This window comes from Fukomys damarensis, unplaced genomic scaffold (assembly GCF_012274545.1).
Source record: "Fukomys damarensis isolate Sample0158 unplaced genomic scaffold, DMR_v1.0_HiC HiC_scaffold_1, whole genome shotgun sequence".
In the NCBI taxonomy this organism is placed as follows: Eukaryota; Metazoa; Chordata; class Mammalia; order Rodentia; family Bathyergidae; genus Fukomys; species Fukomys damarensis.
Genome location: NW_022900913.1, coordinates 34,191,531 through 34,214,452, shown reverse-complemented (window position 1 = coordinate 34,214,452; position 22,922 = coordinate 34,191,531). Strand labels below are relative to the sequence as shown.

Below are 22,922 nucleotides of genomic sequence, written 5' to 3'. Positions count from 1 at the left end.
TTGGGGGGGCTTTTGACCACTTCATTCTGTTCCATTTTCATGTGGAAATATGCAGCAAAATACAAAACTCTGAAAATTTTATCTGAAAACATTGTTCTATTTTTCAAGACCTCTATTATCCATTCAATCTAGACTCATCACAAGTAAATGAGCTACAAAATCATTTTTTAAAATATCCACTTGATATCTGGATATAAAGTATAGTGGACCCTCAAGTTAAGACTGGGTTGACATATAAACAACTTGGGTTACAACCAGAATTTTAGTTTTAACTTATGAACAAAGTCTTGAGGTACAACTCAAATGCCAGGCTCTTGTGCTTCCCAACTGATGGTCTCAGATATAGATTCAACCTTTAAACAGTTCTGGAAGGAACATTACAACACCCTTTGCTGTGTGGGGTTAATTGAGAAATTCTAGGCGAGTGTCTCTGCAAAGACACTGAGATCTGCCTGTATACAGGAGAGAGAATTTGAAGGCTATGTAAAGAAGCCTGAAAGTGAAATAAATAAGTCACACATGTACAAATACTGAATAGTTTCTCTGATGTGAAAAACTATAATAGTACATAAGATCCTAATGATATAATTGACAATGTGAAATAGGAAGAAAAGAAAAGAGCTAAAGATGTAGGGGAAGTGGGAAGGGTAAGGGAAAGGTAATAAGGGAAAAGAAAAAATATGAGAAAATGAAAAAATGGAAATAAAGTATTTGTAAATAAGGAAGGGAGGAGGGGGTGAAGGGAGGGCAGGGATAAGGGGAAAATGAGAACCAAGACCTGTCATGTAAAGGTACAAGACCCCAATGATGAATGTAACTGTACTGTATACCTAAATGTACCAATAAACTCAATGAGAGAGAGGAAAAAAAAAGAAGAAGCCTGAGCTTTTTATTTGTTTTTTGTTTTTGGTACCGGGGGTCAAACTCGTGTCCTTGCACTTGAGAAGCAGGTGGCAGCACCACTGAGCTAAATCCCCAGGCCAAGCCTGAGCTTTTTAACTGATCAACTTGAGTTACAACCAGCCCTTAAGAATTAGTTGAATTCTAAGTCTAATTGTAAATCGCTGATTTGAGATTTTTGTTTAGACACTATCAATGTCTTCCGTTTTTATAACATTGGAAGTTGTGTAACCACTGGGCTCAGAGGACACCAAGAAGAATTCATTGTCAGAAGAAAAATTCAATTTTAGAGATTTGCTGGATAGCCCCTTAGAATATATTGCATTTCTTCCCTCATAACAAAACCACACTATTTTGGTTTGGACTTGCACATTTCCTTCAATAAATAATAATGAAAGTCAACATAGTGGTACCATATTAACCATACTAACTCTACCTGCTATCATAACCTATCCAAACAACATTCCAAAATATGTGTTGAGCTAACACAATAGTCTCATGTTCACTTAGCATGTGTTCCATTAATGTGAATGTACCAGGCACTGCACCAGGCTTCATGAACACATAGCATAATGAACACTGATTTTAATGATTTCTTTGTAAAAGGAGAATATTTCCTATCTCTAGAATTATTGAGGATGAAATGAGCTAATATTTATAAAGTGCCCAGAATAACACACTATTGTACTAATGTTCAATTTTGAAGTTATTTCATTTTTATTATTTTTCTGAACTACCCTTGAACTGCTTAGCATGAGCCATGAAAAAACAATTACTTTTAGTACGGAAATTTCAGTCAAGAATCAGTAAAGGGTAATGAAAAAAGCAGTCAAGGAAATTTATAAGAAAATATCTATCTTCAATATCTAAAATATGGCTGGCTTGTTTTTGTTGATTGTGTGTTTGACTTAACATCTGGGACCAAAGAGTGTATAATGAAATAAGCATTATTTCTACTCAGAAATTTGATGTGAATTGTTTGTGGAAATCAATTTACCAGTATCAAAAGCCAACAAAAAGATTTTACTTCTTTTGACCATGTAATTGGCGCCTGTAAAAATTTAACTGGAAGATGCACAAGGAGAAATATTACAACCAAAAAAGTTGAAAACAACTAATAACATTAATCTGGGTATATAGATTTGGGATACCAGTGAAATATACAGACACTGTAGTAACATACAGACACTAAAATTATTAAACAGAATGTTAAAGCTAATGTTAAAAAATTAAATTTAAATAGAATATCTTAAATATGCATATTTCAGAAGACTGGAACTACAGTAATAAATGTTAACAGTTAAAGTGCAATGCATATTTAGATGTTTTGGGTATTTTTTGTACCAAGGATCGAACTCAGAACCTTGTGTTTGCAAGGCAGGCACTGGCAACACTGAGCTAAATCCCCAGCCCTAGATTATTTTATATTTATCTTTTTCTGCTTCTCCCAAGTTTCCTACATTAAACAATTTTTATTTTGGCAATTAGATTTTCTTTCAAACAAGGTTTCACCTATCCTTGAATACAATATAATACAAAGTTGCTTTTATAGTTGCTTTTTATTGACCCCATGCGATAGGTATGGTCCCAGGTTGCTATAAGAATATCTTGCTAGCTATCTATACAGTACAAAAGCTTACAAATAAAATATTAATATGTTGAATGTAATTGGCATAAATGAGGCAGTGGAAATGAAAAGAAAAGAAACAACTGAGGAAATATCAGGAAATATTTAAGAATAGAAAAAAAACAAGGCAATGCACTTTCAGGTTCCCTACTGTCTCTCAGGAGCTCTCTTGAAAAATTTTTCTATTCTTAAAAAAAAAGATGAGATATTTCACTGTAAAAGTATTTTTACTATTGCTTTTACTACATAGTTCTAGTTTCTGTTTTAAAAAGTTACTGTAGAAAGGCTGGGGATTTAGCTCAGTGGGTCTGCCTCCTGCCTTACAAGTGCAAGGTCCCGAGTTCCATCCCCAGTACCAAAAAAAAAAAAAAAAAAAAAAAAGTTACTGTGGGTTACTATGGTTAGTATAATAAATAAAAAACTAAAAAAAGAAGTCAAAGAGGAAAAATAAAAGACATACTTGAGAGAAATTGATAAAAAAAACTGAAGAAACAACAATAAAAGCAGAAAGGTAGTACCTACAATGACATTTCAAGAAATAAATACAAGTCTTGTATTAGTATGGGGCTGCCCCTGGCACAGCAGTAGCCACAAGGTTTTGTTTATTTGCATGTTTTTTATTCAAACCCTCCCACTTTATTTTAAAATGAGGTTCTGGCATGCCAGAAGTACAGAAATAATGAAAATCTATTGCCCCCTACTGGACATTCATTGTCTCCAAATGAAGTAAAGTCAAAAAAAGGGTTAAAAGTTCATTTTTTAGAGAAAACTATTTCTAATATAAATGAATTTTTTTAAGACAGTATTACTACTATATATTGAAGACTGGCCTTAAACTCACTATGTAACCAGGTTGGCCTCAAAGTCCTGTCTCAGCCTTCCAAGGGCTGGGATTACAGGCAGGTGTCACCACTCCTGGCTCTTGAATAAATTTTTCACCCTTCAAAATATCATTTTTTTAAATTCCAAAGTTGGATATTTTTAAGTAGGATATATAAGCCTTCACATTTACAAATTCTTGAACTTGGATGATTAAATTTAAAAATCTCTAAACTTGTTTTGAATTTGAGTTAACATATCCTTGGTTTTACCATATGACCAAAGACATATTCTTTCGGTTTTTGTGTTTTATTTATTTATTTATTTATTTATTTATTTTCTATTGTGGTGCCGGGGATCAAACCCTTGACCTCATACATGCTAGAAAAGTGCTTTACCACTGAAATATATAATTATAAAATATGGTGTATTTAAATTAATTGAAGAATTTGATTCTTATTTACAGTTTTACTTTTTCACACCAGAGAAACTATTCGGTATTTACACATGTGTCTTATTTATTTCACTCAAGAATATGGTGTCAATATGCATCATTTTCTGATGGACGACTCTAGTTTCTCATTCTTTTTTTTTTTCTCATTGAGTTTATGGGTACATTTTAGGTATACAGTACAGTTACATTCATCATTGGGATCTTGTACCTTTACATATCTTGGTTCTCATTTTTCCCCCTGTCCCTGCCCTCCCTTCACCCCCTCCTGCCCTCCCCATTTACAAACATTTTATTTCCATTTTTTTCATTTTCTCCTATTTTTTTGCTTTCCCTTATTACCTTTCTCCTACTCTTCCCACTTTCCCTACACCTTTAGCCCTTTTCTGTCTATTTCACATTGTCAACTATCTCATCAGGATGTTATGTACTATTATAGTTTTTCACACCAGAGACACGATTCAGTATTTACACATGTGTGACTTATTCATTTCACTTAGGAGTATAACTGCAATAAGTATCCATTTTCCTATGAATGAATCTAATTTCTCATTCTTTATGGCTGAGTAGTATTCCGTTTTATAGAAAAACCACATCTTCTTCATCCAGTTTCCAACTGATGGGCAAATAGGCTGTTTCTAATTTTAGCTATCACAAATTGTGCCACTATAAACATAGGTGTGCATATATCACTGCAATATGATTCTTTTAATTCTTTTGGAAAGATACCCACCAGAGGGATGGCTGGGTCAAATGGAACCTCTAGTTCCAGCTCTTTGAGGTATCTCCATATTGATTTCCATAGTGGTTGCACTAGTCTGCACTCCCACCAACAATGAAGAAGGGTTCCTTTCTCCCCACAACCCTGCCAACATTTATTAATTGGTTGGTTGATTTCTTAATAGCAGCCATTCTTTGTGGGGTGAGGTGGAATCTCAGTGTTGTTTTCATCTGCATCTCTTGAATGACCACTAATGTGAAACATTTTTTCATATATTTACTTGCTGTTTTTACTTGTCTGAGAAATGTCTGCTCATTTCACATAACCATTTTTGAATCCGGTCTTATATGTGGGAGGACTGATTTTTTGAGTTCTGTATATATTCTAGCTAAGAGCCCTTTGTCTGAGGAGCAGCTGGTAATAATTTTTTCCCACATTGTAGGTTGTCTCTTAGTTCTGTTGATGGTTTCCTTTGCGGTGAAGAAGCTTTTTAATAAGATGAGATCCCAGTTGTTGATTCTTTCTGCTAGTTCCCTTGCTACTGAGGATTTGCTCTTAAAGTCTTTTCCTATGGCAGTGTCTTCAAGAGTTCTGCCTAACCTATTTTCCAGCAAGTTTAGTGTTTCCGTTTTAATATTTAGATCTTTAATCCCCTTGGGATTTTAGTTTAGTGCATGGTGAAACATAAGGGTCTAGTTTTAATCTCTGGCAAATTGAGATCCAGTTTTTCCAACACCATTTATTAAAGAGACTATTTTTCCTCCACTGGGGATGGTTGGCTCTTTGTCAAAGATGGGGTAGCTGAGTACATTGGAGTTGTCTTGTCGCCTTCCAATCTGTTCCATTGATCCTCAGGTCTGTTTCTTCGCCAGTAGCATGCTGGTTTTATCACAGTGGCTTTGTAGTATAGCTTCAAGTTGGGAATTGTTATACCCACTGCCATGTCTCTGTTGCCTAGGATGGCTTTTCCTATTCTAGGTCTCTTATGGTTCCAAATGAATTATTGGATTCTTTTTTCTAGTTCTTCCATGAAATATACTGTTGGAATCTGAATTGGCATTGCATTGAATCTATATAGCAGTTTTGGTAGTATGGCCATTTTCACTATGTTGATTCTTCCTACCCAGGAGCAGGGGATATCTCTCCATTTTCTTATATCCTCTTTTATCTCTTTCTTCAGAGTGCTGAAGTTTTCAGTGTAGAGGTCTTTTGCTTCTTTTGTTAGACTGATTCCTAGATACTTTATTTTTTTGGATGCTATTGTGAAAGGAATTGTTTCCTTAATTTCTCTCTTGGTGAGTCTGTTATTTGTGTACAAGAAGGCTATTGATTTTTGTGTTGGCCTTGTATCCAGCTACTCTGCTGAATCTGTCAATTAAGTCTAGAAGTCTTTTGGTAGAGTTTTTTGGGTCTTCAATGTAGAGTATCAAATCGTCAGCAAATAATGACAGTTGAACTTCTTCCTTTCATATCTTTATTGCTTTAATTTCTTTCTCTTGTCTAACTGCTATGGCTAATGTTTCCAGAACAATATTGAAGAGGAGCGGTGATAGTGGGCATCCTTGTCTTGTTCCTGATTTTAACATGAAGGTTTTCAGTTTTGGGCCATTAAATATGATGTTGGCTGTTGGTTTTTCATGGATAGCCTTTATTAAGTTGAGATACAGACCATCAATCCCAATTTTTTGCAGGGTTTTTACCATGAATGGGTGTTGAATTTTGTCAAATGCTTTTTCTGCATCTATCAAGAGGACCATATGGTTTTTGTCCTTGACTCTGTTAATATAGTGTATTACATTTATTGACTTGTGTATGTTGAACCTTCCTTGCATCCCTGGAATAATCCAACATGGTCAGGATATTTGATCTTCCTGATGATTCTCTGTATTCTGTTTGCTAGTATCGTATTAAGGATTTTTGCAACTATATTCATTAAGGAGATTGGCCTGTAGTCTCTCCTTTTTAGTTGCATCTTTCCCTGGTTTGTGAATCAAAGTTATACTTGCTTCCAGGAATGAATTTGGAAGTATTGCTTCCCTTTCAATTTCATTGAAAAGTTTAAAGAGTAATGGCAGTAGTTCTTCTCTAAATGTCTTGTAAAATTCAGCAGTGAATCCATCAGGACCTGGGCTTTTCTAAATTGGTAAACTTTTAATTACATTTTCAATTTCACTGATTGTAATTGGGATGTTTAAAATTTTTTTATCTTTGTTCAACTTTGGTAATTCATAAGTATCTAGAAATCTGTCCAATTCTTCTGTGTTTTCCATTTCATTAGAGTACAGGTTCTCAAAGTAGGTATTAATGATCCTCTGGATTTCTGTTAGATCTGTTGTGACTTCACCTTTTTCATTCCTGATTGCATGGATCTGACCCTTTTTTAAAAAATAAGGTTAGTTAAGGGTTTATCAATTTTATTTATTCTTTCAAAAAACCAACTCTCTGATTCATTTATTTTTTGTATCTTTTCCTTAGTTTCCATTGCATTGATTTTTGCTCGAATCTTTATAATTTCCTGTCTTGTTCAAGCTTTGGATTTTTCTTGCTCTTGTTTTTCTAGGAGTCTAAAGTTCATCATTACGTTGTTTATTTGAGCTCGCTCTGTTTTCCTAGTGTGGGCATTCAGTGCTATGAATTTTCCATGTAAAACTGCTTTCATTGTGTCCAATAGATTCCTGTGTTAGATTGGCATTTTCATTTATTTGTAACAACTGTCTAATTTCTTCTTTAATTTCCTCTGTGATTCACTGATTGTTCAGGAGAGTGTTGCTCAATTTCCATGTGTTTGTGAAGTTCCTACGGTTTCTTATGCTATTGATCTCCAGCTTGATTGCACTATGATTTGATAATATACAGGGAATAACTTTGATTCTTTTGCATTTATTCAAACCTGTTCTGTGAGCTAGTATGTGGTCTATCTTGGAGAATGACCCATGTGCAGCCAAAAAGAATGTATATTCTGATTTTGTGGGGTGGAACACTCTATAGACATCTATTAAGGCCACATGTTCAAAAGCTTGGTTCAGTTCTAGTATTTCATTGTTGATTTTTTGCCTACATGATCTGTCTATTTGTGAAAGTGGGGTATTTAGATCCCCCACTACAACTGTATTAGTGCTTATTTGGTTTTTCATGTTTCTGAATATTTCTTTTATATAGTTGGGGGCATTAATACTTGGTGCATATATGTTTATGACTGTCATCTCTTCCTCTTGAATTATGCCCTTTACAAGGATATAGTGGCCTTCTTTGTCTCTTTTAATCAGTTTTGGTTTGAAATTTACTTTTTCTGTGAATAAAGTTGCTACCCCTGCTTTTTTCTGGGCTCCTGTCACATGAAGAATCGTTTTCCATCCTTTCACTTTCAGTCTATGGGCTTCTTTTTGCACTAGGTGTGTTTCTTAAGGCAGGCCACCAAACCACTGAGCTAAATCCCCAGCCCTAGATGTGTTTCTTGTATACAACATATTGTTGGATTTTGCTTCTTAATCCATTCTGCCAGTCTCTATCTCTTGATTGGTGAATAGAGACCATTGACATTGATGGTTATAACTGATATGTACTGACTTAATATTGACAGGTTATTGGCCTTTTGTTGACACTTTTTATTTTTTCTCCCCTCTCCTTTTAGTTTCTTGCCTTGTCTATTTGATTTGGTCTTTTGGGCCTCATGGTGTTCTGACCTTCATTGTCTTTTTCTAGGATATTTTTTTAGAATTCCTTGTAGTGCTGGTTTGGTATTCATAAAGTTTCTCAGGTGTTCATAATCATGGAAGTATCTTATTTCCCCACCCATTTTGAGAGTTTTGTAGGTACATCAGTCTAGGTTGGAGGCTGTTTTCTTTTAGGACTTGAAATACCTCACTCCAGGCTCTCCTTAACCTAAGGGTTTGTGTTGAAAAGTCTTCTGTGATTCTGATGGGGTTTCCTTTGCATGTGATTTGTTTCTTTTCTCTTACTGCTTGTAGCATTTTGTTCTTCTGTTGGGTTTCTGGGATATTGATTATTATATGTCTATGTGTAGATTTCTTTTTATCTTGGCTAGTTGGAGTCCTATATGCCTCACTTATCTGAATGGCAAATTCTTCCCCTCTGTTTGGGAAGTTTTCTGTCATTAATTCTGTGAACAGCTTTTTTTTTAAGTCATTTGTATTTTCTCCTGCTACTTCATGGATTCCTATCAGTCTTATGTTATTCTTCTTTGCATCATCTAGGAGTTGTTGGATGGATTTCTCATGATCCCCTACTGTTTTTAAGAGACCTCTCTTTTCACGGTCACTGACTGCAATCTTATCTTCTATATCTGAGACTCTATCTTTGCATTCTTTTATTCTGTTGCATACACTTTCAATGGAGTGTTTAATTTCCTGGATATCTGTTTGAATCTGTCTTATAGATTCCATTTCTTTCCTAGGTTGGGCAATTTATTGTTTCCATTTCTTTTCTTATGCTGGTCTTTCATGGCTTCTATCATGGTCATGAGCTCATCTATTTTTTTATCAGTTTCTGTTCTAGAGTCTCAAATCATGACTTTCATTATGCTCACCATCTCTATGGTTATCTAGGAAATTATTTCTGTTCTGAATTTTTCTAGAGCCTGATTGATATGTTTTGTTACTTCCTATGCTCTGAGTTCAGGGTGTCCTGCTGGTTCACTATCAGACTTTTCATCCTCATTTGCCCTACTGTTTGCCATTTGGTGAAGTGGAAGCCTTTTGTGTCTTGCTTAAGTGTTTTCTCATTTTTATTTTAGCTGTTGGGTTGTGCTTGATTTAATTTCTGGGTTATTACTTAAATCTTCCTGATATAGTTGCGCTTTAGCTTTTGGGTTTCTAATGAGTCATAGACATTCTTGTTTTCATAATATCAGAGAAAACAGCTAATTAAATCAATCACAATCCTTTATCCCAATTGATTCAATCAGCAACATAATATGATCAAGCATAACTTGCAAATTGACCACTTGTGATAGTCATTAGCCTATCTCCTTTAAACCATGTGAATTAAATTAAAATCAAGAAGCAGTCCAAAATATGTTTGCAATGAATAAACTTTTAAATATAGCATCTTTACCATTTAGGATGGGGGCTTAGCCAGAGATATCCTGAGAGGAGTAGATACGTAAAAGAATTGGAGAAGGTTTAAAGTGAAGCCAGAGGACATAGAATGACCACACAATCTTTAGGAAACTGTTAAATTCAAAAGGGATAGATAGAGTACAAGTATAAGGACAAGAATATACCCCTTTAACAGTAATACGGGCTCACTTTCTCTTGAAACTATTAACCCTTGAGTGAGGTATAATGACAGAAGAAAAGAACATAAAGAAAAAAGAAAAAATGATAACAAAGAAATCTCAGTTAGGGCAGAAGCAGAAACAGAAAAGGAGATGAGGGATAATATGGTGGAGCAAGAGCCTGAGTTGGAAAAGAGGACAGAATAAATAAAGAATTTGCAGAGTAGAATGAGGAAAAGAAAGAAAAAAATGAATTTGAAGGCTCTCTTTCAGACTATATATGTGCTGTCATAATATACAACATACGCAGTCATGTGCAGAACCAAGTCCCCTGATCTGAGCTAGCCGATGACAGATGCCCATGATGCAGACTGACCACAGGCTGCAAGGCTCAGATTGAGTTCCCCAACATCCTGAAGGGTTGAACTCCACACAGTTCTATTACAGGCTTCCCCACCCTTTCTTTAAGATGTTCAAAGTTGGAAGCTCAGAAAAATACCCTTTAAGACCACCTCTGCCTCTGCAGAGTGGGTCCAAAGAATGGCACAATCAGGAGGTCTGAGAGCAGTGGGAGCAGGGGCAGGAGAAGGGGCACCTGCGCAGCTACCTTTCTTGTGCTGGAGCAATGGCAGCACTGGCAGGGAAGGGGGCGGCTCTAGTTTCTCATTCTTTATGGCTGAGTAGTACTTTATTTTATAGACAAACCACATCTTCTTTATCCAGTCTCCAACTGATGAGCAATGGGGCTGTTTCCAAGTTTTAGTTACTACAAACTGTGCCACTATAAACATGGGGTGCGCCTATGTCACTGGTATGATTCTAAAGGTGTAAGGGAAGTGGGAAGGGTAGGGGAAAGGAAATTAGGGAAAAGAAAAAGTATGAATAAAGCAAAAAATGGAAACAAAGTATTTGTAAATAGGGAAGGGAGGAGGGAAGGAAGGGAGGGCAAGGGTATGGGGAACAAATGAGAACCAAGATCTGTCATGTAAAGGTACAAGATCCGAATGATGAATGTAACTGTACTGTATACTTAAAAAGTACCAATAAACTCAATGAAAAAAATGATTTAAAGAAGTATTATAGTAAAGGACTCATTGCTATTAACACCCTTCAAAATACTCCATCACTTCAAACATTCTTGTCACTTTCTGAAGCAGTTGTGCAAGCCCTTTAACACAAATGTCTACTTTACTTATCCACCATAGCTGCCTTGATATGCTGAACCAATTCAATATGTTTACCTTTCATGGTCATTTTGACTTTGGGGAAGAGCCAGCAGTTTCAGGGTGCCAGACCTATGGAAGAAGGTGGATGAAGAAACACTGTACAGTTTTCACCATTCTGCCTTTCCACTGGGTGACACATGTCAGCAACATTCACTGTATTTTGATCGCATTTCATAATGGCACTCACAAAATACTTTCAGAACTGCTTCAGAGTGGCAAGAACCATGGGATAAATGTGTCTGAAATGACGGGGAGTGTTCTGAGGTAGATTAGTGGCAGTGTGTCTTCAATGCTAATAAAAAATTTTAATTTAAACATTCACTGTACTTTATCAAAACCCCATGCATATCCCTAGCCCCAAAAACATCCTTTATTATAAAAAGATAGCATTTAAAATGTGAGACTTTTCAATTATAATATAAGGAAAACTCTGAGTTTTAAAGTAACAGCTTTTTCATTGTAATACAACACTGAATGTACAGTATCTCTTTAATATCTAATTTTTTTTCAATTTTTATGTTTGCAATACATAATGATTGCATTCTTAAGGGGGTTTTGGTACATGTACGTATCTAAATTCTTTTTTCGTTCTTTTCCCCTCCCCTCCCTTCATTTCTTAGTCTCCCTCCAATTTGATCTATTTCCCTATTGCCTCTTTTATTTTGCTCTTTATTTAATATTGAATTTCTCATATAAGAGAAACATGTCAAAAAAAAAAAAAAGGGCCAGGGATTTAGCTCAGTGGTTCGGTGGCCTGCCTTGCAAGCGCAAGGACCCGAGTTCAATCCCTGGTACCAAAAAAAAAAAAAGAGAGAGAGAGAGAGAATCATGTGATATTTAAACTTGTATATCTGATTTATCTCATTATGGTCTTGGGATGCATCCATTTTCCTATACATGACTCAATTTATTCTTCTTTTGGCAGAGTTGTACTCCATTGTCTGTAAATACATTTTCTTCATTCATTTGTTGACGAACATATAGACTGCTTCTAAGATCTAGCTATTATGAATTATGGTCCTATAAAAATGGGTATGCTTGTATTGCTATAATACAATGTCTTTAACTATTTTGGGAAGATACTTAATAGGGAAATGAATTTCTAGCTTTAGTTTTTTGAAGACTCTCCACACTGCCCTCCATAATGACTGTACTAGTTTATATTCCCTCCAACAATGTGGAACAGTTCCCTTTTCCCCCATATCCTGGCCAACGTGTTATTATTTGATGATGGTTATTCTTTCCAAAGTAAGATGAAATCTCAGTGTTGTTTTAATTCACATTTCTCTAATGGCCAGAGATGTTGAGTGTTTTATCAAGCATTTATTAGCTATCTGTGCTTCTTTTAAGAAGTATCTATGAATTTCATTTCCCCATTTTTTGATTGGGTTTTTTCATTTTGGAGGATCTACTTTTTTTTTTTTTTTAGTTCTTGATATATTCTAGATAGTAATCCTCTGTTTGAGGTGCAGCCGACAAAATTTTTTACCTATTTTTGTAGGTTGTCCCTTCACTCTGATGGTTGTTTCTTTTGCTATGCAGAAGCTTTTTAATTTGATATGATCCCAGCTGTTGATGTCATTTCTTGTGGATTTGCGGTTCTATTCAGAAAAGCTTTGCCTATGCCTATGACTTCCAGAGTTTTAATTATTTTCAGCAGGTTGTTTCTATTTTAACATTTAGATCTTTAATTAATTTTTATGTTAGTTTAGAACATGGTGAGTACATCTAAATTATTTATCCCCATAAAGTCCATTCTAATTTCATGTTTGTACTTTAAATCACTCCAAACTATTATGTAAGAAACTGTAGCTATAATTCGAAAAAGTTTTCTAGTCAAATCTTTAATTATACACAGGACATTTTCTTTCCAGGAAGAAAATAAGAAGAAGGACTGGGGATTTAGTTCAGTGGTTCCACCACCAGCCTCATAAGCACAAAGTCCCAAGTTCAATCCCCAGAAACAAAAAAAAAAAAAAAGAAAAGAATTAGAAACAAAAAAGAATGCTAGGAAGTATTTGTGTTGTTACATTTTTCTACTCTAATTTTTTTTAATCATACTGACTATAAAACTTCAAAATAGGCACTCTCACAGATGACCAGTAGGAGCGTAAATTAGAACAAGCTTTCTGGAAACATGGTAATAAATATACAAAACATATAAAAATAAGCATACTTTTTCACTTCTAGGAATCTATCCTAAGACAAAAGTTAGTAATGTCAAAGATGCACTTACATACAAAGAGAAACAGAAATTGAACAACCTAAAATATACACCATTAGAGAAAAAAAAAGAAATTTTGTATATCAATATGATAGATTAATATAAAGTTTTTAAAAATACTTAAAAGCATTTTAATGATTAAAAAGTCAAGCATATAGGAATATTTTAATTGAATGAGATAAAGATAAAAGCAAATATGTAAATATGTAATATACAATTTAAAATAACTAAAATCTTATGTATTCATCTCCAAATTGACAGTTATTAGATTTTTATCTTTATATTTAATTTTACTAATTCTCCACAGTTGAATGGCTTTAAAAGATTCTTAGAATTTATTCAAATAAAACTAGTTGATATTCCTGATGAAAAGAATTAAAACTGACAGATTAATTTTTACTACAAATAAATGACATCTTCTGCATCTTGAAAAATAACAATTCTAGAAGTTTTATTTTTCCATACTATACATTTGATTTTGAGACTTTTGAACCTCTTCTGCTTTATCAGATTTAAAAGATTAAAACTAGCTATCCCTCTGCTGGGTATCTTTCCAAAAGTATTAAAAGAATCATACCACAGTGATATATGCACACCCATGTTTATAGCAGCACAGTTTGTAATAGCTAAAACTTGGAAGCAGCCCAATTGCTCATCAGTTGGAGACTGGATAAGAGGATGTGGTTTTTCTATAAAATGGAATACTACTCAACCATAAAGAATGAGAAACTAGAGTCATTCATAGGAAAATGGATGCATATTGAGGCCATACTCTTAAGTGAAATAAATAAGATACACGTGTAATTACGGTATAGTTTCTCTGGTGTGAAAACTAAAAGTATAAATTGTATAACTATATACAAATTGTATAACTGATAATGTGAAATAGGAAGAAAAGGGCTAAAGGTATAGAGGAAGTGAGAAGGGTAAGGGTAGGGAAATAAGGAAAAAGAAAAAATATGAGAAAAGGAAAAAATTGAAACAAAGTCTTTGTAAATAGGGGAGGGTGGAGGGGGTGAAGGGAGAGCAGGGGTATGGGGAAAAAATGAGAACCAAGATCTGTCATGTAAGGATACAAGATCCCAATGATGAAGGTAACTGTACTGTATACCTAAAAAGTACCAATAAACTCAATAAGATTAAAAAATATATTAAAACATTTTTTCTTCCATACTTCCAGTAGACTATTTCCTTTCATTTGACAGCCATGTTTCTTACCACACACATGATGTATGACAGGATAGCACCAGAGGAGCCAATCAGAGCGCCCACAATGGTCAGCAGGTTGTTGTTGAGCAGGAAGCCCTCTGCACACAGGGCCCAGCCTGAGTAGCTGTTCAGCACAGTGATGACCACGGGCATGTCAGCACCCCCAATGGCAGCCGTCAAAGTCACACCCTAGAACAAAAAGCAAAGCAGAACTCAGCAATATAAAAATTAAGCCTTGGATCTTCAGTTTCTTAAAAAGTCCAGTTTTCCAATTAATATAGCTCCATGTAAGTTCTACTTCTGGTAATGACCAAGTGTCTCCCATCTAATCAATTCTCCCAAACAACTGTGCAAAATAAAAGCAGTGTTGTAGGGCCAGGGATTTAGCTCAGTTGTACTGCCACCTGCCTCGCAAGCACAAGGTCCTGAGTTTGATCCCTCATACAAAACAAAAGCACTGATGTAAAGCAGGCACAAAACTGTACTGGTTTCTAAAATATGATGACACTAAGTGAATTTCACAGCTTTTATGGCTTTGGACTAACATCTGTTGGTATCAAATGGAACAGCAAAATCTAAGATTACAGACTCACAGTATTACTGATTTGAAGATTCTGAGTGTAGAGCTTGGGGGTCACTTTATAGCAGCTAGAAACTGAAAAAGGAAATCCTTCAAAGCAGTAGGCTAGCAGAATTTGAAGGAGCCCCAAATTTTGTGTTGAAACTCTACCCAAATCTCTGACTGATTCTTAAATTATGCATGTGTGGCACAGACTCCAAGCAATTCTGTCAAGGATAAAATAACAATAGGTTCCAGCTGCCCCCACCATAAGGGAGCCAGAATTTAAAATTTTAGTCCAGCCTAGTTATCTGCCTACAAAAACAAATAAATAGAAATTATAATCAATACTCTTTGGATAAATACAACAGAATCCAAGTATCTATAACACATTGTTAACAATGTCCATGATGCAGTCCAAAATTACTGAACATTGGAAAGTAAAAACAAATGTAAAGAGAAAGATATTTATTTTTTCTTTTCCAGTACCAGGAATCAAACTCCAGACCTTGCATTTGCAAGGCAGGCATGGGACCACTAAGCTAAATCCCTGGCCCTACATTTTTACTTCATATTCCTCATACTCCTGCATTTTTCTTGTTTGTTATTATATCAGTATTTTCATATATTATTTAACCCAAAAACAATTAAAATATGAGCAAAAATATTTTACCTTATGCAGACATTCTCATAAGGGTAATAGCTACCTTTTAAATATATTCACTACATCCCAAAAAATAACAACTCTTGAAGTTTTACTTTTCTACACTAGGTTTGTGTTCGACACTTTTTAACCTCTTCTTCATTAGATTAAAAATATTAAACCTATCTTTATTCTGTTTAAAATAATATATAAACCATCACTAAATAAGGCAAGAAGATTGGATCATCAGCCTTTACACAATGACAGAATTCTGGGGGGAAGGTTGTTATTGTTTTTTGAGACAGGGTCTCCCTATGTAGTTCAGGTTGGCCTTGAACTCAATATGTAGCCCAGGTCATCCTCAAACTCATAGAGATCCTCCTGCCTCCACCTTCCAAGTCCTGGGATTACAGGCATGTGCCACCATGCCTGGCTACTACCATAATGATATAATTTTAAGTTACTTTTCAATTTTCTATAATTTCTGTATTGAAATCATGACCTAACTCTTAGGATCACACAAAGAAATATATAATATTTATACTGTATATTTCTGAATCAAGGAACTAGTAAATGTTTTATAAGCAATTACATGTCCAACTTTGTGCTAGCCACTGCAGATAATTTAAAAAGCAAATTTAAAATATAAACTTTATCTAAAAGTATATACACACAATTAGTGAATAACACAAGATTGCACATACTAGCATCAAACACTATAATTATATATAATAAAATGCAAAACAGTAACATATAAACAAAAATATTCTCTATATATTATATATATATTAACACACTAAATGCAAAAGTTAGAGAGGAAGAGGAAGACAAATCTACAAATGAAAGGCTGAATGCTCTCACTGAATACACAGAGCTTATTATTTGCATTTCATTTTATATAATTATTTTATCTGATGCTATATTTTCCATGAATGTGAGAGCAACTAATTGACAGAGACTAGCTTACACATACTCTGTAGGACTTGTCACACAATAGACACTTAAATGAATGGAGTTGGCTTTCTTGATATTTTTAAACTCCTATGTACAAATACTTTGACCCAGCAGAGACTCCAGAAAAATAAAGATGTCACATGTGCCAACTTTTAAATTAGCAATTGAGAGAGTGATTTTCTTGTTATACTTTCTCTTTTTTCTACATTCTAAAAAGATGTATATGTGTAAGAAAACTTTAAAACATTTTTATTCTACTAGTGATCTGGATAAGACAGAAGTATGATAAGACTATAATCTAACAAGATACTCCCAGTCATTCACCAAGTATTATGTGCTTTTCCATCTCTGGCTTCTTACCATGACAGCAGAGAGGGCTGACACGGAGCCCAGACAAGTGATGCCAGTAGTAAAACTGGGGTCAACCATGAATGGGATAATTCCACCCACACTAGCAGCCAACAAGCCTGCATTGAGTGCATGTCTTCCAGGTAGCAGGAGAGGGGCAGAATTCAAGATACCTAAATCAAACACACGATATTCAGAATCCACAGTATAAGAAAACCCACACACGTACACATATGTCATTTAACTATCAAAATTTAGGGCCGGAGATTTAGCTCAGTGGTTCAGTGGCCTGCCTTGCAAGTGCAAGGACCCGAGTTCAATCCCTGGTACCAAAGAAAAAAAAACTATCAAAATTTAATATTACAATAATATAGTATTCAAAATATCACTTTATAGCACCAGATATGAAACATAAAAGCAAATTAGAGTTATTACATGTAACAAACATTAATAGAGACAAGAAAAGTATGATTCAACTTAAAACTTAACTGTTCTTTTCCTTACTTTAATCATACATCTTTACTCTTTGTCTTGGAATCTTACAATTTCTTTTTTTTTTTTTAATGTAGTATGACCAACACAGAAGTTGTTAAGTATGGTTTTATTTATTGAAAACTTCAATACAGAGTCCTAGTACAGTAACATTCTGATCCTATCAACCAAGCCCATGGGAGAACTCTGGTGTGTTAGCTGTTTTTGAAGACAAAGCCTAAGCCTGAATGTCTTAAGCTTGAAGTTCTTTCATGATTTTTAAAGTTTTGTTGGAGTTCCACATTTAATGACTTTATTACTGAAAAGGCAAAACCAGATTTTTAAATCACAAACTAGTTTCTCCAGGGACCCATTTGTTTCTGAAAACACTGAACCTCTCTGGATTTTTTTCCTCTGCTTCCATTTTCGTAATTCACTGTAGCAATAACAAAAGTTTCTCTGCTAGTGGCCTAAAATGTCATTTGTTTTCAGAATGAGTACTGCTTGCTTACCCATCACACAACCTTAAAAAGCTTCTCAATATTCTGGCGAATGCATAAAGTTTATTTCTATGAACTCTACAGACATTTCTAACCAAAGATCATGAATGTGTTATTTTGTTTATATGTATTATCAATTGTCTTGTCTCTACACAAAACTCTGGGCTTTAATTTCCTTCAGTAGCTGTGTGCTAAAAAAAAAAACAGCTTCAAAGATTTGATCCTTGCAATATTAGTAAAAGGGCACCCCCTTTATGAAGAAAATCTTTGCTGTATTTCTGAGTGTTATGTAAATACTCTTCATTTAACAGTTTCTGTTAAGAAGGTATTTTCTGAAACTAAAATCAACCCATCAATATCTTAAACAACAGCTATTTCCCTCTTCATTATGTTGAATCACTTACCTTGTAATTTTCCATAGGCAACAAGAGACCCACTAAAAGTGACACCACCAATGTAAGTGCCAAGGTAAGCCACAATCTTGGTGAGATTTGCAGTTGCATCCATAGCAAAATGTGGATATTCTATGATGTACTCAGCTATGCAAGTCAGTACAGCTGCCAAACCCACCAAACTATGGAAAGCAGCAACTAACTGAGGTAAATCAGATATCTGGATGCGTTTAGCAATTGTCAAGCCTGTTGGAAAATGAAGGCCAAAGATACATTAAAGTCTGACAGATCTTTCAGAGGTAACCAGGGCAAAGATTACACAAAAAAATTTCTGTCACTGTCACTAGTAACTATTATCCAGTTCTTAGTATGGACATGTATTCTCTAAAGGGTTGCAGACAAGGTAAAGACACTGGTTATATATGTATGCCCCCTTCGAGTGGCAGATTTTCTCAACACAGCCAACCAATGCCCAGCTCCAAATAAATAAACTGCATCAATGCATGTCTCTTTCTCTCACAAACTCTACTCTCCTAACCAAATGCTTCTTTGGACTACTTAGGGCTTCATTTAGATCTCCTTAAATTCTCCCCACTGAAGGAATATTCCAGATGCTCTGGCTCTATAGCCAATTCTGGCTCCTGAGCCCATAAGAATCAACTGGATTTTAACATAAAACAGGTTTTCCTGTGAGTAGGTCAAGCCAAGTCAAAATGTAAAGAAATACAAATTTCTGGGCAATGAATGTCCAAATTAGAAGACTCTGAAACAGTTTCATAGCTGTGGGTAGAGAAATAGGAGTGGAGCTCAGAATACTGGCTTATGCCACACAACTTCCAAATAACAAAATATACAATACTCTTTATCTCAAGTTCTGTATAATAATTGACTATCATAGAATGTTTTTGATGGTTTTTACTAAACTCTTGTGCCTGTAGCCAACCTAGTGTTTGCAACTGATAAATGAACATGCATCTTATATAAGCATTATTTAATATCTATGTTTACATTAACAAGTATGATGAAAGTAAAACATTGTATGGTCATGGCGATGTATGAGATGTATACAAGAACTTATTTACCAACAGTGTGAGTGACTTCTGACTCTAGTAACAGTTTTTAAATACTGTTACTAGTAACAGTTTTTAATACTTGTTAACTTTTTTACTATTTACAATGCACAACATATTTCAAATTTAAGCTAAAATATCAGGTCCAGACAACAAATAGTAAATCAATCCTAGATTTGTAGCATGCATTTATTTCCATGGTGTAAATATTTTAACCAACAACAATTCAACAATGTGACATCTTTTTTTTTTTCCAAGACAGGGTTTTGCTATATGCTTAAGGCTGGTCTTCAATTCACTCTGTACCCCATGCTGACTTTGAACTCATAGTGATCCTCCTGCCTCAGCTTCTTGAGTGCTGGGATTACTGACATAAGCTACCATGCCCAACTAATATGATATCACTGAATGTGAAATTAAGAAGAAATTTATATTCTACTATGTAACATAACAGATATAAATAACTTCAAAAACATAGATAATAAAGTCTAGTAAATTAACTGGAAATGTATATGTTTTTAATATTGTTACCAATGTAATTTATTTAAATTTATATAATTTTTGGGGGGTATAGGGGATCAAACTCAGGACCTTGTGCTTGTGAGGCAGGTGTGGTGCCACACTGAGCTAAATCCCTTGTCCAAGTTTATATAATTTTTTAATAATAGTAGTGTTTATAAATAGCTCACAAAATATTTCACAATGGGCCCAGCACACCACTGAAAAAGATTCAAACAGTGGGTTTTCTGCTTGCTCTTGTTTTCTTCAAGTTTTTAACAGGGCTATGAAGAAGAATCTTCTGTTATTTACAACCAGTAAAACAAAAGCTGAGTCTCTAATCCCCCATTCTTTTATCAGCTACCTGGACAAAGTAAAGGAAAATAAGAACAGAGTACAGGGTTTTTTTTTTTAACCTCTTTTTTGACTTAGCTAGCACATTCAATATCTCAAAAAATGTCAGTAGTTGAATGAAAATTATGCCAACTATGGTAACATGATAACTTCCATTAAGATTATTTATTTAATTCCTTTGGAAATATGGTCCTCAAATAAAAATATACATTCAGAAACTAAATTGCTAATAAAAGGTCTCTAAAAAAAGTACTGCCATAAAATGAGAATCAAGACGTGTCATGCAAAGGTACAGGATCCCAATAATGAATGTAACTGTATTGTACACCTAGATTGTACCAATAAACTCAATAAAAAGAAAAAGAAAATCAAGTCATAGAACAAAAACCTAAGGTTTTCCTAGAGGCACAGTGTAAAGCATTAGTGGTCAACTGATCTTTTAAAGGAATTGGATAAACTCTAATCTTTAAAAAAAAAAAAAAAGTACTGCCATGTGCCACATAATAATACTTCAGTCAGTAAAGGAATGATGGTGATCCTGAGCTATGATGGAGATGAAAAATTTTTATTGCTTAGTATTTTTAGTGTCCCTCATCTACATTTACAAATATTAATATCATGGTTTTAGAACTGCTTATAATATTCAATACAATATCATGCTATATAGGTCTAGCCTAGGAGCAACAGCATAGGTGTGTAGGAGGCTATGCCATTTAGATTTGTGGAAGTACACTTTGTGATGTTTGCACAAGGATGAAATTGCCTGAGGACATATCCCTGAAAATATATCCCACCATTAAGAAATGCATGTGAGCCTAACTACCTTCAGGTGATTGATAAGTTCACATGAAGGCAGAAGCCCAAGACTGCTTACCAATGGTGCCGCCCATAGCCATTGCTCCAGACATCTGAGCTAACAATTCTGGGCATGGTTTTAGGCCTCCAAGTGTGGCTGCCAAGCCTCCAGCAACCCCAATCATGCCCAATGCATTGCCAAGACGAGCTGTTCCCTGGGTAGAAAGGCCAGCTAGGGCACCAACACAGCATAAGCCTGAGCCTAGATACATGATCTTTTCAAAAGAAAAGAGAGAGAGATTATTAAAATTTCAGTCTATTGCTTAGCAAGGATCTTCCATGGAAACATGATTCCCTAAGGACAATTTAAGTTCCAATAACAAAGGACAGATCTGAGCTCTACTTTTAATAATTCATTATATTTTCCTACTCAATATCATTAACATGGTAAATATTTTAAATTGTACTTGAAACTATACTGCCTGGTTTCTTTTGCATCATATATTATGCAAAAATACATATAAAAGTACAATTAAATTTAAATTGGTTATTTGGGGGTCTGAAAATACTAAACTTGACCAAATGCTATGCAAGAGTCAAACCCTGATGTCATAGTGACAGGAACTGTCCATATACTTTACTTATACTGTAACACAGTCTCCTAATCAAGTCATAGAACAAAAACCTAAGGTTTTCCTAGAGGCACAGTGTAAAGCATTAGTGGTCAACTGATCTTTTAAAGGAATTGGATAAACTCTAATCTTTAAAAAAAAAAAAAAAGTACTGCCATGTGCCACATAATAATACTTCAGTCAGTAAAGGAATGATGGTGATCCTGAGCTATGATGGAGATGAAAAATTTTTATTGCTTAGTATTTTTAGTGTCCCTCATCTACATTTACAAATATTAATATCATGGTTTTAGAACTGCTTATAATATTCAATACAATATCATGCTATATAGGTCTAGCCTAGGAGCAACAGCATAGGTGTGTAGGAGGCTATGCCATTTAGATTTGTGGAAGTACACTTTGTGATGTTTGCACAAGGATGAAATTGCCTGAGGACATATCCCTGAAAATATATCCCACCATTAAGAAATGCATGTGAGCCTAACTACCTTCAGGTGATTGATAAGTTCACATGAAGGCAGAAGCCCAAGACTGCTTACCAATGGTGCCGCCCATAGCCATTGCTCCAGACATCTGAGCTAACAATTCTGGGCATGGTTTTAGGCCTCCAAGTGTGGCTGCCAAGCCTCCAGCAACCCCAATCATGCCCAATGCATTGCCAAGACGAGCTGTTCCCTGGGTAGAAAGGCCAGCTAGGGCACCAACACAGCATAAGCCTGAGCCTAGATACATGATCTTTTCAAAAGAAAAGAGAGAGAGATTATTAAAATTTCAGTCTATTGCTTAGCAAGGATCTTCCATGGAAACATGATTCCCTAAGGACAATTTAAGTTCCAATAACAAAGGACAGATCTGAGCTCTACTTTTAATAATTCATTATATTTTCCTACTCAATATCATTAACATGGTAAATATTTTAAATTGTACTTGAAACTATACTGCCTGGTTTCTTTTGCATCATATATTATGCAAAAATACATATAAAAGTACAATTAAATTTAAATTGGTTATTTGGGGGTCTGAAAATACTAAACTTGACCAAATGCTATGCAAGAGTCAAACCCTGATGTCATAGTGACAGGAACTGTCCATATACTTTACTTATACTGTAACACAGTCTCCTGAGAGCCACATGAGGAATACTGCCCTCATTTTACAAAAGAAAACAATGAAGCTTAAAGAGTCTGTGTCATCTTCCAGGGTCAAATGATCACTAAATAGCAAATACAGAATTCAGACTTGGGTCTCTCTGACTTGCTGCTTCAACTTTTCTCAAAAAAAAAAAAAAAAAAA

At 34.8% G+C, this 22,922-nt stretch overlaps 1 protein-coding gene across 1 annotated transcript in view; it reads right to left on the bottom strand.

Annotated features, from left to right (window-relative positions):
• Positions 1–22,922, bottom strand: part of Nnt (nicotinamide nucleotide transhydrogenase) — a 112,434-nt gene that overhangs the window by 40,450 nt on the left and 49,062 nt on the right. The window contains exons 14-17 of the mRNA XM_010629907.3: positions 22,169–22,364; positions 18,293–18,526; positions 16,930–17,090; positions 14,423–14,602 (exon numbers count right to left, since the gene is read on the bottom strand). Coding sequence (XP_010628209.1) covers positions 14,423–14,602; positions 16,930–17,090; positions 18,293–18,526; positions 22,169–22,364 — 771 coding nt within the window. The remainder of the gene's footprint in view (positions 1–14,422; positions 14,603–16,929; positions 17,091–18,292; positions 18,527–22,168; positions 22,365–22,922) is intronic.